The sequence below is a fragment of the Neoarius graeffei genome, chromosome 13, assembly GCF_027579695.1.
Source record: "Neoarius graeffei isolate fNeoGra1 chromosome 13, fNeoGra1.pri, whole genome shotgun sequence".
In the NCBI taxonomy this organism is placed as follows: domain Eukaryota; kingdom Metazoa; phylum Chordata; class Actinopteri; order Siluriformes; family Ariidae; genus Neoarius; species Neoarius graeffei.
In genome coordinates, this window is record NC_083581.1 from 20,394,092 (window position 1) to 20,407,817 (window position 13,726).

General features: G+C 43.2%; 1 protein-coding gene across 7 annotated transcripts in view; it reads right to left on the reverse strand.

Moving 5' to 3' along the window:
* pou6f1 (POU class 6 homeobox 1) overlaps positions 1-13,726 on the reverse strand; it is a 156,098-nt gene that overhangs the window by 67,955 nt on the left and 74,417 nt on the right. For all 7 annotated transcript variants that reach the window (XM_060937326.1, XM_060937321.1, XM_060937323.1 and 4 more), the window contains one exon: positions 310-521. In XM_060937326.1, the coding sequence (XP_060793309.1) occupies positions 310-521 (212 nt within the window). The remainder of the gene's footprint in view (positions 1-309; positions 522-13,726) is intronic.

Below are 13,726 nucleotides of genomic sequence, written 5' to 3' on the forward strand. Positions count from 1 at the left end.
ATTCAGGAGATGAGGGGCACTGTGGCCCTTGGGAAACGTAGTCCAGAGCGACCATGTTTGGATGCCGCTCCGAACTCAGGTTTTCGGCGCCATTACTGACAAGAAAAACCAGAGAAACTGAATTTTGCAGTGGTCTCATATTTTTTTTGTTTTTTTTTTTCCTTTTTTCAAATACAATCGCAGCATATCAGCTGTGGAAGGAATTACTTCTTTGACTCTTCTAATCTCCCACCTAAATACCCAAATATATAAAAGCAACTCCACTGATTAATTGATGTGTGATTAATTTGTGCAGGGCCACTAACTCACAATAGCAGGGTTGAGGGTGAGGCCTGTGGTCTGAAGTGTTGCAACTGATGCACTAGGCTCAGTGGCCTTGTGCATGACTGAAGCTACAGTAGCAGTGCTGGCTGGAGCAGCCTGAGTCTGCTGAACTGACTGTAGTGTAGCTGCCTGGGGCTGTAGGAGTGTCTGTGCAGGTGCCTGAAGCTGAGGCTGGACTGAGTTCAGGACAGTGGCAGCTATAGGGAGAGAAGATACAGAACACAGATAAATCATAAAAAAATCTACCACGTCAAATGCACCAGATCCCTGCCAATCATTTTCCAAACACTGAACTAAGAAAAAGTGAGGTGGTAAAATCTGCTTCTAGGAATTATGAATGCTACTGGTCCAAAGGATTATTTCCTACAGGAGCATTTTATTCATGATTATACCATTTCATTTGTAATCCTTGTTTTAATGAGATCATAGTTGTTATCTTATAAGTACGAATGTTTAATAACCAAATGGTTACAGGATGCCATCAAATTTACATTTTCACCTGAAGAAAGCAATGCTTTTCTAACTGTTTTTGCTCTGGCCCACCAGGGTGGTTCCAACAGAACTGGTGGAGTTCAGTATACTCATTTCCTGGTCAAGTACAAACAGCAAAGGTGTCACCTCATGACCTCACATAGGGGATGAACATGATGTAGGAGCGACCTTTCTTGTTCTGCTCTTGCTAGGAGTCGATGAAGAGTATTCAAGGATTTTAAAATATACTGCTCAAAAAAATTAAGGGAACACAAATTACACATTGGCTCTTGATGAACGAATTATTCAAGTTGAAAATCTTCACCGATGCACATTATATAATTTGTTGAGAACAAAATAACATACCAACGGTCAATGGAAACCAAAGTAATCAACCCCTTAAGGGCTGGTTCAAAATCACACTGAAAAAGTAAAAAATTGAAAAATCATGGCAACTGAAATGTGATTCAATAGCATGTATAGCCCCTGCCTGCCTGTGTGCACTCCCAACAGCATCTGGGCATGCTCCTGATGAGTCAGCGGATGGTGTCCTGGGGGATCTCCTCCCAGACCTGGATCAGGGCATCAGTGAGCACCTGGACAGTCTGTGGCAGTATTTAGCAGCGTCGAATGCACTAATACAATGGTGCTTGAAAGTTTGTGAACCCTTTAGAATCTTCTATATTTCTGCATAACTATGACCTAAAACATCATCAGATTTTCACACAAGTCTTAAAAGTAGATAAAGAGAACCCAGGTAAACAAAATGAGACAAAAAAAAAATACTTGGTTATTTATTTATTGAGGAAAATGATCCAATATTACATATCTGTGAGTGGCAAAGGTATGTGAACCTCTAAGAATTGCAGTTAATTTGAAGGTGAAATTAGAGTCAGGTGTTTTCAATCAATGGGATGACAATCAGGTGTGAGTGGGCACCCTGTTTTATTTAAAGAACAGGGATCTATCAAAATCTGATCTTTACAACACATGTTTGTGGAAGTGTATCATGGCACGAACAAAGGAGATTTCTGAGGACCTCAGAAAAAGCATTGTTAATGCTCATCAGGCTGGAAAAGGTTACAAAACCATCTCTAAAGAGTTTGGACTCCACCAATCCACAGTCAGACAGATTGTGTACAAATGGAGGAAATTCAAGACCATTGTTACCCTCCCCAGGAGTGGTCGACCAACAAAGATCACTCCAAGAGCAAGGCGTGTAATAGTCGACAAGGTCACAAAGGACCCCAGGGTAACTTTTAAGCAACTGAAGGCCTCTCTCACATCGGCTAATGTTCATGAGTCCACCATCAGGAGAACACTGAACAACAATGGTGTGCATGGCAGGGTTGCAAGAAGAAAGCCACTGCTGTCCAAAAAGAACATTCCTGCTCGTCTGCAGTTTGCTAAAGATCACGTGGACAAGCCAGAAGGCTATTGGAAAAATGTTTTGTGGACGGATGAGACCAAAATAGAACTTTTTTGTTTAAATGAGAAGTGTTATGTGTGGAGAAAGGAAAAGACTGCATTCCAGCATAAGAACCTTATCCCATCTGTGAAACATGGTGGTGGTAGTATCATGGTTTGGGCCTGTTTTGCTGCATCTGGGCCAGGACGGCTTGCCATCATTGATGGAACAATGAATTCTGGATTATACCAGCGAATTCTAAAGGAAAATGTCAGGACATCTGTCCATGAACTGAATCTCAAGAGAAGGTGGGTCATGCAGCAAGACAACGACCTTAAGCGCACAAGTCGTTCTACCAAAGAATGGTTAAAGAAGAATAAAAAGTTAATGTTTTGGAATGGCCAAGTCACAGTCCTGACCTTAATCCAATCGAAATGTTGTGGAATGAACTGAAGCGAGCAGTTCATGTGAGGAAACCCACCAACATCCCAGAGCTGAAGTTGTTCTGTATGGAGGAATGGGCTAAAATTCCTCCAAGCCGGTGTGCAGGACTGATCAACAGTTACCGGAAACGTTTAGTTGCAGTTATTGCTGCACGGGGGTGGGGGGTGTCACACTAGATACTGAAAGCAAAGGTTCACATACTTTTGCCACTCACAGATATGTAATATTGGATCATTTTCCTCAATAAAGAAATGACCAAGTATAATATTTTTGTCTCATTTGTTTAACTGGGTTCTCTTTATCTACTTTTAGGACTTGTGTGAAAATCTGATGCTGTTTTAGGTCATATTTATGCAGAAATATAACAAACTCTCAAGCACCACTGTACATAACGTCCCATAGGTGCTCAACTGGATTTAGGTCAAGGGAACATGAGGGCCAGTCAATGGCATCAATGCCTTCATCATCCTGGAACTGCCTACACACCCTGGCCACATGAGGTCAGGAATCAGTTCATTTCTAATCCACATTTCGATTGGATTAAGGTCAGGACTTTGACTTGGCCATTCCAAAACATTAACTTTATTCTTCTGTTCTGCACCAGGAGGAACTCGGGGCCCACTGCACTAGCATAAGGTCTGACAGTCGCTCTGAGGATTTCATCCCAGTACCTAACAGCAATCAGGGTACCTTTTGGCTATGACATGGAGGTCTGTGTGACCCTCCAAGGATAGGCCTCCCCAGACCATCACTGACCCACTGCCAAACCAGTCATGCTGGATGATGTTACAGACACCATAACATTCACCATGGCATCTCCAGACTCTTTCATGCCTGTCACATGTGCTCAGTGTGAACCTGCTCTCATCTGTGAAGAGAATAGGGTGCGAGTGGCGGACCTGCCAATTCTGGTGTTCACTGGTGAATGCCAATCGAGCTGCATGGTGCTGGACTGCGAGCACAGGTCCTGCTAGAGGACATCGGGCTCATGGAGGCTCATGGAGGCTCATGGAGTCCGTTTCTGACAGTTTGGTCACAATCATGCACACCAGTAGTCTGTTGGAGGTCATTTTGTAGGGCTCTGGCAGTGCTCCTCCTGTTCCTCCTCGCACAACAGAGCAGATACCATTCCTGCTGCTGGGTTGATGCCCTTCTATGGCCCTGTCCAGCTCTCTTTGTGTAATGGCCAGTCTCCTCCTCCATGCTCTTGAGATGATGCTGGGAGACACAGCAAACCTTCTTGCGACCACACATATGGAAGTGTCATCCTGGGGGAGCTGGACTACCTGTGCAACCTGAGTGGGCAGCAGGTACCGTCTCATGCTACTAGTAGTGACAAGGACACTAGCAAAACACAAAACTATAGAAGAATTTATCAGGAAAGATAAGGAGAGAGCAACTGTCTGTGGCCACCACATGCAAAACCATTCCCTTTTCGGGGGTTGTCTTGCTTTTACCTCTCCTTTGCACCTGCTGTTACTTTAATTTGCACTAAAGCAGGTGAAACTGATTCACAATCATTTGTGCATCCTAAATGGACAGATTGATATCCCTTAAGTTTAACTGACTTGGTACTAAGATGATTAAGTGTTCCCTTGATTAAACTGTAGGTGCTAAAGAAGGCAACTGGACTTGCTTGAAATTCTTGAAGATGTTTCAACTTCCATCCGAAAGGCTTCTTCAGTTCTGTCTGACTAGTGGGGAGTTCCAGGTATTTATCCTCGAGTGGATCAAAAGTAACCCTAAGGGCCTCTGCATGCTCTTGCGACAAGGCTTTTGCAGATAGCTTTTCGCAGACAGTTGTAATTTATCATTGAGCAGGGAGTAATAGGCGTGCGCGATGTTATTCACCGCCACAACGCAAGGGGGCGCGAAGTCACGAAATCGCTAGGAGTAGTTGGTGGGTGTGGTTAGTGGAGTGTTTATCCTCTGGTTACTTATAATGACTAGAACTGGAGTCGTATAGATGTACATACTTCCTCACTTCCTCGATCAACCGCTCTTCATTCTGCTCCATCTTCGCTCATGTTTTTAAAAATGGCGGTAGTGAAAACAAACCAAACCGGGAAAGTAGGGAAGCGGAAGTGCGTGTATAGCGGATGTAGAGTGGACCAATCAGAGCCCTCTTGTCTGCGACGCTATCTGCAAGGCTTCTGTGGTGGTCACAATTTTTGGGAGGTGTGCGCAGAGCGTCTGCGAAGGGGGGGGGCTACGCAGACGCCATCTGCGACGCTATCTGTGAGGACTGCGCTGTCAGCATAAATTGGCCTTAAGGAGAGTTGTTGAGGTCACCTGGGTCGTTGAGTGATCCTGTAGGTGTAGGTCACTGGGGACGGGTGTGAACAGTATTAGCAGGGTCATTAGGGTGATCTGTGGGTCGTTGACTTTTTTTGCCATCATGCGAGTCATTGAAGTCAGCAGAGATTTGGTGTAGATGTGTATTCAGTTTTCTGGGAAGTGTGCCAAGGATTGCATTGTAGGTGGCTGATAAGTGGTGTCTCAGACCACCTCCTCTGTTCAGTGATGGTTGTTTTTGATCCACTAGAAGATAAATACCTGGAACTCCCCACTTGTCAGACAGAACTGAAGAAGCCTTTCAGATGAGCGGTGAAACATCTTCAAGAATTTCAAGCAAGTCCAGTTGCCTTCTTTAGCACCTATGGTTTACTATGACCTGGATGACTCAGAACCTTCACGGGCATGTTCCCTTAATTTTTTGAGCAGTATTAGTTAAAATTATTTGGGACTTGAGGGATCTTCAACAAGGACTTTCAGAGCTTTGCTGTCACTGTAACAATGCTGATCGCATTGTGTGAAGCTTGTAGACCAGGGGTTTCCAAACATGTTTGGGCAAACAACCAGAACTAGACATTCTCAATTTTCTGTGACCTCAAGCCTTAACCACTTCACTTTTTTTTTTAATTTCAGATTTATAATTTTGTCAGTAACATAGGTGTAATGTAAATGACTAAAACCAATGAGTATTCCTTGCACTGTGCGTCTCTTTCCACCATCACGCCCAGCTTCAAATTATTAAATAATGAGTAAAACGGGAAAGGGAGTTTTGTTATAGGAAAATCCATGCTTGAGTCATGTAACACACATTACAAAGGCATTACGAGAGGAAAATCAGAGGGGCTGTTTGCAGCAAAAACAGCCACATCTTAAGGGGCATTGTTTACATTCTCTTCTGTGTACTTTTTACATTTCGGGAATTACAACCCCAAATCAGAAAAAGCTGGGACAGTATGTTGAAATTAAAACTGAAAACAATGATTTTTAAATAATCTTTGACTTGTATTGCACTCAAAACAATAGCAGCATATTATTTGCTGTTTTACTCAAATTTAATTGTTAAATTGAACATTTCAGTTTTGGTTCTTGCAACACTCAGCACACATTCTCTATTGGGGACAGAGGGAACTGGCACCTTCTTCCACAGCCATGCCTTTGTAATGTGTGCAGAATATGGTTTTGCATTGTCTTTTTGAAATATCCCTGGAAAAGGTGTCATCTTGAAAGCAGCATATGTTGCTCCAAAAGATCAGTGTACTTTTCTGCATTCATGCTCCATCACAGTTACCCTTGCCAAGGCCGCTGACAACTCCATACTATGACACACCTTGGCTTTTGGACTTGTTGCTGGTAACAGTCTGGATGGTCTTTTTCATCCAAATTTCTTTGTATCTTTCTTTGAGGAACATTGTTTTTAAACATTTCAATAATTTTCCTCATGCATTTATTGATAAACTGGAGATCCTCGGCACATTTTTGCTCCTCAAAGACTTGCCCTGTGCCCAAAATCACTCAGTACTCACTATATAATGGACTACATAGTGAGTTCACCATTTTGTAGTGCTGTCCGAATGTATAGTGAGAATTATTATTCTATATATAGTGGACTCATAGTATCCCACAATGCACTGTGAAAAGTAGTGTACAACTGATGGTCACTAACCAAGCAATATATACCATGATGCATTGTTGCGCTTAAAAAAAAATGAAAAAAGGGTGCTGGGGTGAATGGACAGACGAAGAAACAATGGATGTTCAAGTACAATTAAAAATAGTAAGAGAATAGAAAAAAGCTAAAATAAGACAAAATACAAGAATAAAAGTTACAGTGCAGAGCGAGGAATTAATCAAAAGCCTCAAATTTGATTTAATAAAAGGTAGCAGTAAAGAAGAAAAAGTATTCAGCCTTGATTTAAAAGAACTGAAAGATGCAGCAGACACAAAGTACTTTGTATTTATTAATGTGGGAAATACGCTCAGTATTATCACAAAAATACATCTATGTATTTATTATTTTGAAAACCCACCAGCTGACTGATCTGGCACATTGTGTGACAGTAACGATGTAAATAACAGCGCGGCGGAGTAGTGTCCGAAAGTGTTTTTTCATTTTACCAATGAGCTCACAATATAGTCCTCTATGTAGAATTCCCTATATAGTGAGTAGGGAGTAGTGAATGAGTAAGTGATTTCAGACACAGCCTTGGCCTTTCCTGGATATTGCTTTTGTACCAAATCATGATTACAATCACCTGTTGACATCACCGGTTTCAAATCACATTATTTAAATTGTTTATAACTCTAAATTGCCCCTGTCCTAACTTTTTTGAATGTGTTACAGACCTGAAACATAGGAATGGATTTATATTAAGAAATGAAATGAAGTTGATCAGACAAACATGAAATCTCTTGGACCATACTGTCTGCAATGAAATACAAGTCAATGCCAATTTAGAAATCACTGGGTTTTTTTTGTTTTGTTTTTGCATTTCCCATACCATCTCAACTTTAGCTGGCATGTCAGAGTTGAAACATCTGTTTCTCTATTCAGTTAGAATTCAGCTTTCATTTTTTGGTATTTATATCTAAATGTGTTCATTTGGAAGGTCGGACCTTTTGTTTGAACCCACCAATTTTTCCAAGTCATCAAAAATATTGGAATATGTGACTGACAAGTGTTTTGTGTTGCCCAGGTGTGCCCTGTCAGATTAAATGTTTAAACAGTTGATAGCTCTGAATGTCTACTCTTTGTTTGAGCCCTGGGTTTCACCTGTAAAGACTGCATCTGTTGTTAAAAAGGAAAACAGAGATGCCTACCCCAAATTTTGAATTTCAGTATTCTTGAAAACATTTTTCAGTATTTTGGAATGACTTTCAGTAACATTAATTTATGCGCATTTCCATTATAAAGAGGTGTATATACCAATATGTTTAACATTTAAATTATTAAAAAGTACTGTTTTGTGTGAATTGAATAAACAAAACGCGAGCAGCCATCTCAACTGAATTTCCACTCAACAAATTTCTAGAGCATACAATATATCACATTTTTATAAATACAATAGTGTTCCCTGTTTGCAGACATTACGGTTGACTACCAGTCATTGGTATTGAATGTAACTCCTCAAAAGTATTATATTATATTGCCTGGCAAAATGTTCTACCTGTTAACAGATTCTAATAAAATTAAAAAAAAAAATCTCTTATTTCATGCCAAAGAGAGTCCAACATTGTTATCTTAATGTCCCAATATATAAATACTTCAGCATAATGCTTCAGAAGAGACATTGAATAAAATGACATTTATAATTGTATTTAAAACAGTGGAATGATCAATTTTTTTGCCACAATCCCAACAGCACTAATCATAAAATTCTGTTTTTGATCATACTACAGTACATGTACATTTGTACTTGCAACACTGAAAAGACTTTGAATTAAAGAAGTACAGCCAGTGTTTGATATTTCGGTGAATAAAAATCATACATGTAAAAAGAAACTGAATAAGTTTAACTCACTGACATTAACATGACTGCAGGCGGCACTAATTGGCAAGTTCAACTCCAAGCATAGGTCAACCATCACCGCTTCAGCATGTGTCACGTTCCGTGTCTTTTCATCCACAGATTTCGTAAAAAACTGCTGGATACCCCCAGATTTACTTTCCGCCTGACTCGCCATTTCAGCATACTCCATATGTTTTTTTTTTGTAGTTGACATGCCGCCTGCAGTCATGTTAATGTCAGTTCTACACAGTTTGCAGTGCGCGTATCCATTGCCCTTTTGACTGGGTGTAATGCACGGCCATTCTACCGTATCGAAAATAGCGCGAACAAATGTGCGGAATCTGTGCATGTCACACACAGCATGTGCGGAATCTGCGCATGTCACACACAGCATGTGTGGTTGTTGTAAAAATAAATAGCCTAGCCGTGAATCGCGCATGGATTGAAAAAGTCGCTTGGACATTTAAAAACAACTCACTGGAATTTAAGACTTTATAATAATTCCGTACAGAATAACACTGTTTGCCGTAACATCGTATTTACCGATACGTAACTTTTCCGTACAAAATACGGCCAATCCGTACTAGTAGGCATCTCTGGGAAAAGGACCAGAGCATCAGCGATGCAGTAGCTCACACAGCCATACCATGAGAAACCATACTCGTTTATAATTAGTCAAGTTGCTCTTCATGAGAACAATAATAATTTGATCTTCCAAACAAAACAGTCAGAATCAAAATGCACTGAAAACTCAGGGAGGCATAGCAATTGTTGTGAATTGTGGATGGACGGACGGACGCTGCGTGATGGTAATAGCTCACTGCCTATGGCCGGTGAGCTAATAATAATAATAATAATAATAATAATAATCAACCAACATGAAGACCAGAGAGCTGTCTATGGGACTTTGCATAAGCATAGCCAATACAACAATTTGGAATGTCCTGAAAAAGATGGCGGTGCATGATATGACCAAGATGGCAGCACGTGAACAACGCGAGGCTCAGTGTCTCTACAGATTTTGCGATTTAGCAGTGTTTTATCTGCTCCTTACTGGACTGTTCATTCAGTACAGCACTGCTTTAACATCTTACAGCAGACAGGAGCTCTTAGACATTGAATCACGAAATTCCGACAGTTTTATCGCCAATCTTCAACTCATCCTGGAGATCTCCAGAACACCGGAGGCTGCTCTGGAGAGCAGAGCATGGCTAAATGTTGGGTAAAGGGAGCCGATGCGGTGTTAGCCTTAGCTTAACTCATAGTCCCCCTCGCTTACCCCGCCTTTGTTTACGGTCCTGACACCATCTGCGAGCACTTCCACACGGAAGTGCTCACAGACGGCGTCAAGACCGTAAACAAAGGCGGGGTAAGCGAGGGGGACTATGAGTTAAGCTAAGGCTAACACCGCATCGGCTCCCTTTACCCAGCATTTTCCTTGCTAATGTCGGGTCTCTGGTGAACAAAATGGATGAACTATGACTCTGCATCACCAACAATAAATGGATTATGGACTCCAATATCATGATCTAAAGATCATGATATTGGAGTCCATAATCCATTTATTGTTGGTGACATGGAGACATGGCTAAACAGCAGTATTCCGGACAGTGCTATTGAGTTAGCAGGACACCACACTGTCCGTGCAGTCAGGACTATAGATAGCTCAGGCAAAACCAGAGGCGGAGTTTTGTGCATTTATATAAATAGAGCTTGATGTACAAACTCTTATCGCCGAGAGACACCGCTCACCTAATGTGGAGTTTCTCATGGTTAAATGTAGACCTTTTTATCTCCCAAGAGAACTCGCATCAGTTTTCGTTACTGCTGTATATACACCACCAGACGCTAATGCTAAGCTTGCAATGGGAGAACTGCATGCAGCCATTAGCAAACAGCAGGAAATGCACCCAGAGGCTGCCTTTATTTTTGCGGGTGACTTTAATCACTCCAACTTGAAGACAGTACTTCCCAGACTACATCAACATGTTACCTGCCACACGAGAGGAAATAAGACACTGGATTATGTTTACTCCAACATAGCTGGAGCTTACAAAGTTACACCCCTCCCCCATATAGAACAGTCAGATCACCTTTCTCTGTTTCTCACCACTCATCCAACGTGTGAAACCCATAGTGAAGACAATAAAAGTGTGGCCAGAGGGGACAGACTCAGGCTACGTTTACATTAGACCGTATCTGTCTCGTTTTCTTTGCGGATGCACTGTCCGTTTACATTAAACCGCCTGGAAACGCCGGGAAACGGGAATCCGCCAGCGTCCACATATTCAATCCAGATCGTGTCAGCTCCGGTGCTGTGTAAACATTCAGAATACGTGGATACGCTGTGCTGAGCTCTAGCTGGCGTCTCATTGGACAACGTCACTGTGACATCCACCTTCCTGATTCGCTGGCGTTGGTCATGTGACGCGACTGCTGAAAAACGGCGCGGACTTCCGCCTTGTATCACCTTTCATTAAAGAGTATAAAAGCATGAAAATACTGCAAATACTGATGCAAATACTGCCCATTGTGTAGTTATGATTGTCTTTAGGCTTGCCATCCTTCCACTTGCAAGTGGTAAGTGATGTGCGCTGGGATCACACACACAGCGGCTCAGTCCCGAAAACACTGCTAGTGTGCTTCACTCGCGCGCTCTGTGAGCTGCGCAGGGCCGGAGTGCGCACCCTCCAGAGGGCACTTGCTGTTCAGGGCAGAGTGATTTGGAGCTCAGGATGCCTGCGGAGCCGAGCGTATCCGTGTATTGGTATTGTTGTGTGCACGCAAATCGTGTATTGGTGTTGCTGTGTGCACACTAATCATTTTAAAAACGTTAATCTGATGATCCGCTGATACGGTCTAATGTAAACATGGGCTCAGTGCTGCAGGACCAATTCGAACACACAGACTGGAATATGTTTGCCATTCAAGCAACCTGTCACTCCCACACAGACATTCAGTGCGTTTACATGCACATCCAAATCGAGCTACAGTCGGTAATTGAGCTAAGGGTCCCAGCAGGGGTACCAGAGAAATCCAATCCTACATGCACACAAGGAAATCGAGCTATTGCGTGAGGTACATTGTGCACCCAAGCCACAGGTGGCGCTACACGCCCCATCGTGTTGGTACACTTCCGGTTGTCGTCATGAAGAAGAGCTATTTGAGAGTATAAACAAAGTTATCAGTTCCGTGTTCACAAGAAGAACGATGACGAGGACAGCAACATCGATATATATATATATATATATATATATATATATATATATATATATATATATTCAACTCCTTAAGCTGAATAAGCATGAACTCTATCTCCTCATTGCTCCAGAAGTGCACGTTTCTACGACTGTTGTCATGCCGACCGAGGCTGTTGTGTTTCCCGCTTGTGGTCTCATCACTCGTCACTTCCGGAAGGGGCAGTGCTGAAGTAAGTAGCTCGACTACGTAGCTCGATAGGGTTTACATGCACTAAGTAGCTCGGCTACAATCGCATAATCTAGGTCGCGTAGCTCGATTACGAGAAATCCAGTTCGGTTCGATTTCAGCCGAGCTAAGGTGTTTCCATGGCATTTAGAACTTCGATTTCAGTTGAGCTACGGCAGAAATTCGATTTTCTCTATGTGCATGTAAACGCACTGATTGAGAGCTACGCTTCCTCTGTACTGGACTACATCACCACCACCATAGACAACGTCACCACCCAGAAAATGATCATCTTGTACCCAAATCAGAAATGTTCACCAGATGAACAGAGATGTCCGTCTACTACTGAAAGCCTGCAACACTGCCTTCAGATCAGGAGATGTACAAGCCTACAGTACAGCCAGGGCTGACCTGAAGCGTGGCATCAAGAAGGCCAAACACTGCTACAAACAGGAGGTTGAGGAGCATTTCTCCAACTCCAACCCCCGACGTATGTGGTAAGGCATTCAGCGACTATAAGTCCAACAACCCTACAAGCTCAACAATTTCTATGATCAGTTTGAGAAGGACAACCAGGAGTCTGCATCCAGGGCAAGGCTGACTACAGACCACCAACCCCTAATACTCTCCCCCACTGATGTTAAAGCAGTGCTGAGCAGGATCAATCCACATAAAGCTGCAGGCCCTGATGGCATCCCCGGACGTGTGCTCAGAGCATGTGCTGGGGAGCTGGCGGGGGTCCTGACGGACTTATTCAACATGTCTTTGGCCCATGCTGTCGTTCCGACCTGCTTCAAGACCACCTCCATCGTGCCAGTACCAAAACACTCCACTCAAACATGTCTCAACGACTACCGTCCAGTAGCACTCACCCCCAAAGAGTTTAGAGCAGCTGGTCCTGACATCTCAAATCCTGTCTTCCCCCCACCCTGGACCCCCACCAATTTGCCTACCGCAAGAACAGGAGTACAGAAGATGCAGTCTCTCTAGCACTGCACTCTGTCCTCTCACACCTGGATAATGGCAACACATACGCCAAAATGCTGTTCATAGACTTCAGTTCAGCATTTAACACTGTCATCCCCTCTAAGCTCATCACCAAACTCACAGATCTGGGCATCAGTGCTCCCATCTGCAACTGGTTGTTGGATTTTCTAACCAACAGGCCCCAACATGTTCGTTTAGACCATCACTGCTCCTCCACCCTCATCCTAAACACCGGTGTACCACAAGGCTGTGCGATGAGCCTGTTCCTCTACTCCCTTTTTAGTCATGACTGCAGACCTGTACATTACACTAACACCATCAAGTTTGCGGATGACACCACAGTGATGGGCCTCATCAAGGACAACGATGAGTCAGCCTACAGGGAGGAGGTGGACCGCCTAGCTGTGTGGTGCAGCGAGAACAACCTGCTGCTCAACACCAATAAGACCAAGGAGCTCATCATGGACTTCGGGAGGAATGCTGACACACACCCCCATCCACATCAACGGTGCAGCAGTGGAGCGTGTGACCAGCTTCAAATTCCTGGGGATCCACATCTCGCAGGGCCTCACCTGGACAACCAACTGCTCCAACTTGGTCAAGAAGGCTCACCAGCGTGTTTTTTTCTTGAGGACTCTGAAGAAAAAACACCTCTCTTCAGACATCCTGGTGAACTTCTACCATTGTACCATCGAGAGCATCCTAACCAACTGTATTTCAGTGTGGTATGGGAACTGCTCTGTCTCGGACCAGAAGGCACTGCAGAGGGTGGTGAAGATCGCCCAGCGTATTGTGGGAGCCTCACTTCCTGCTATTGAGGATGTCTACAGGAAGCGATGTCTCAGGAGAGCCATAAACATCAACA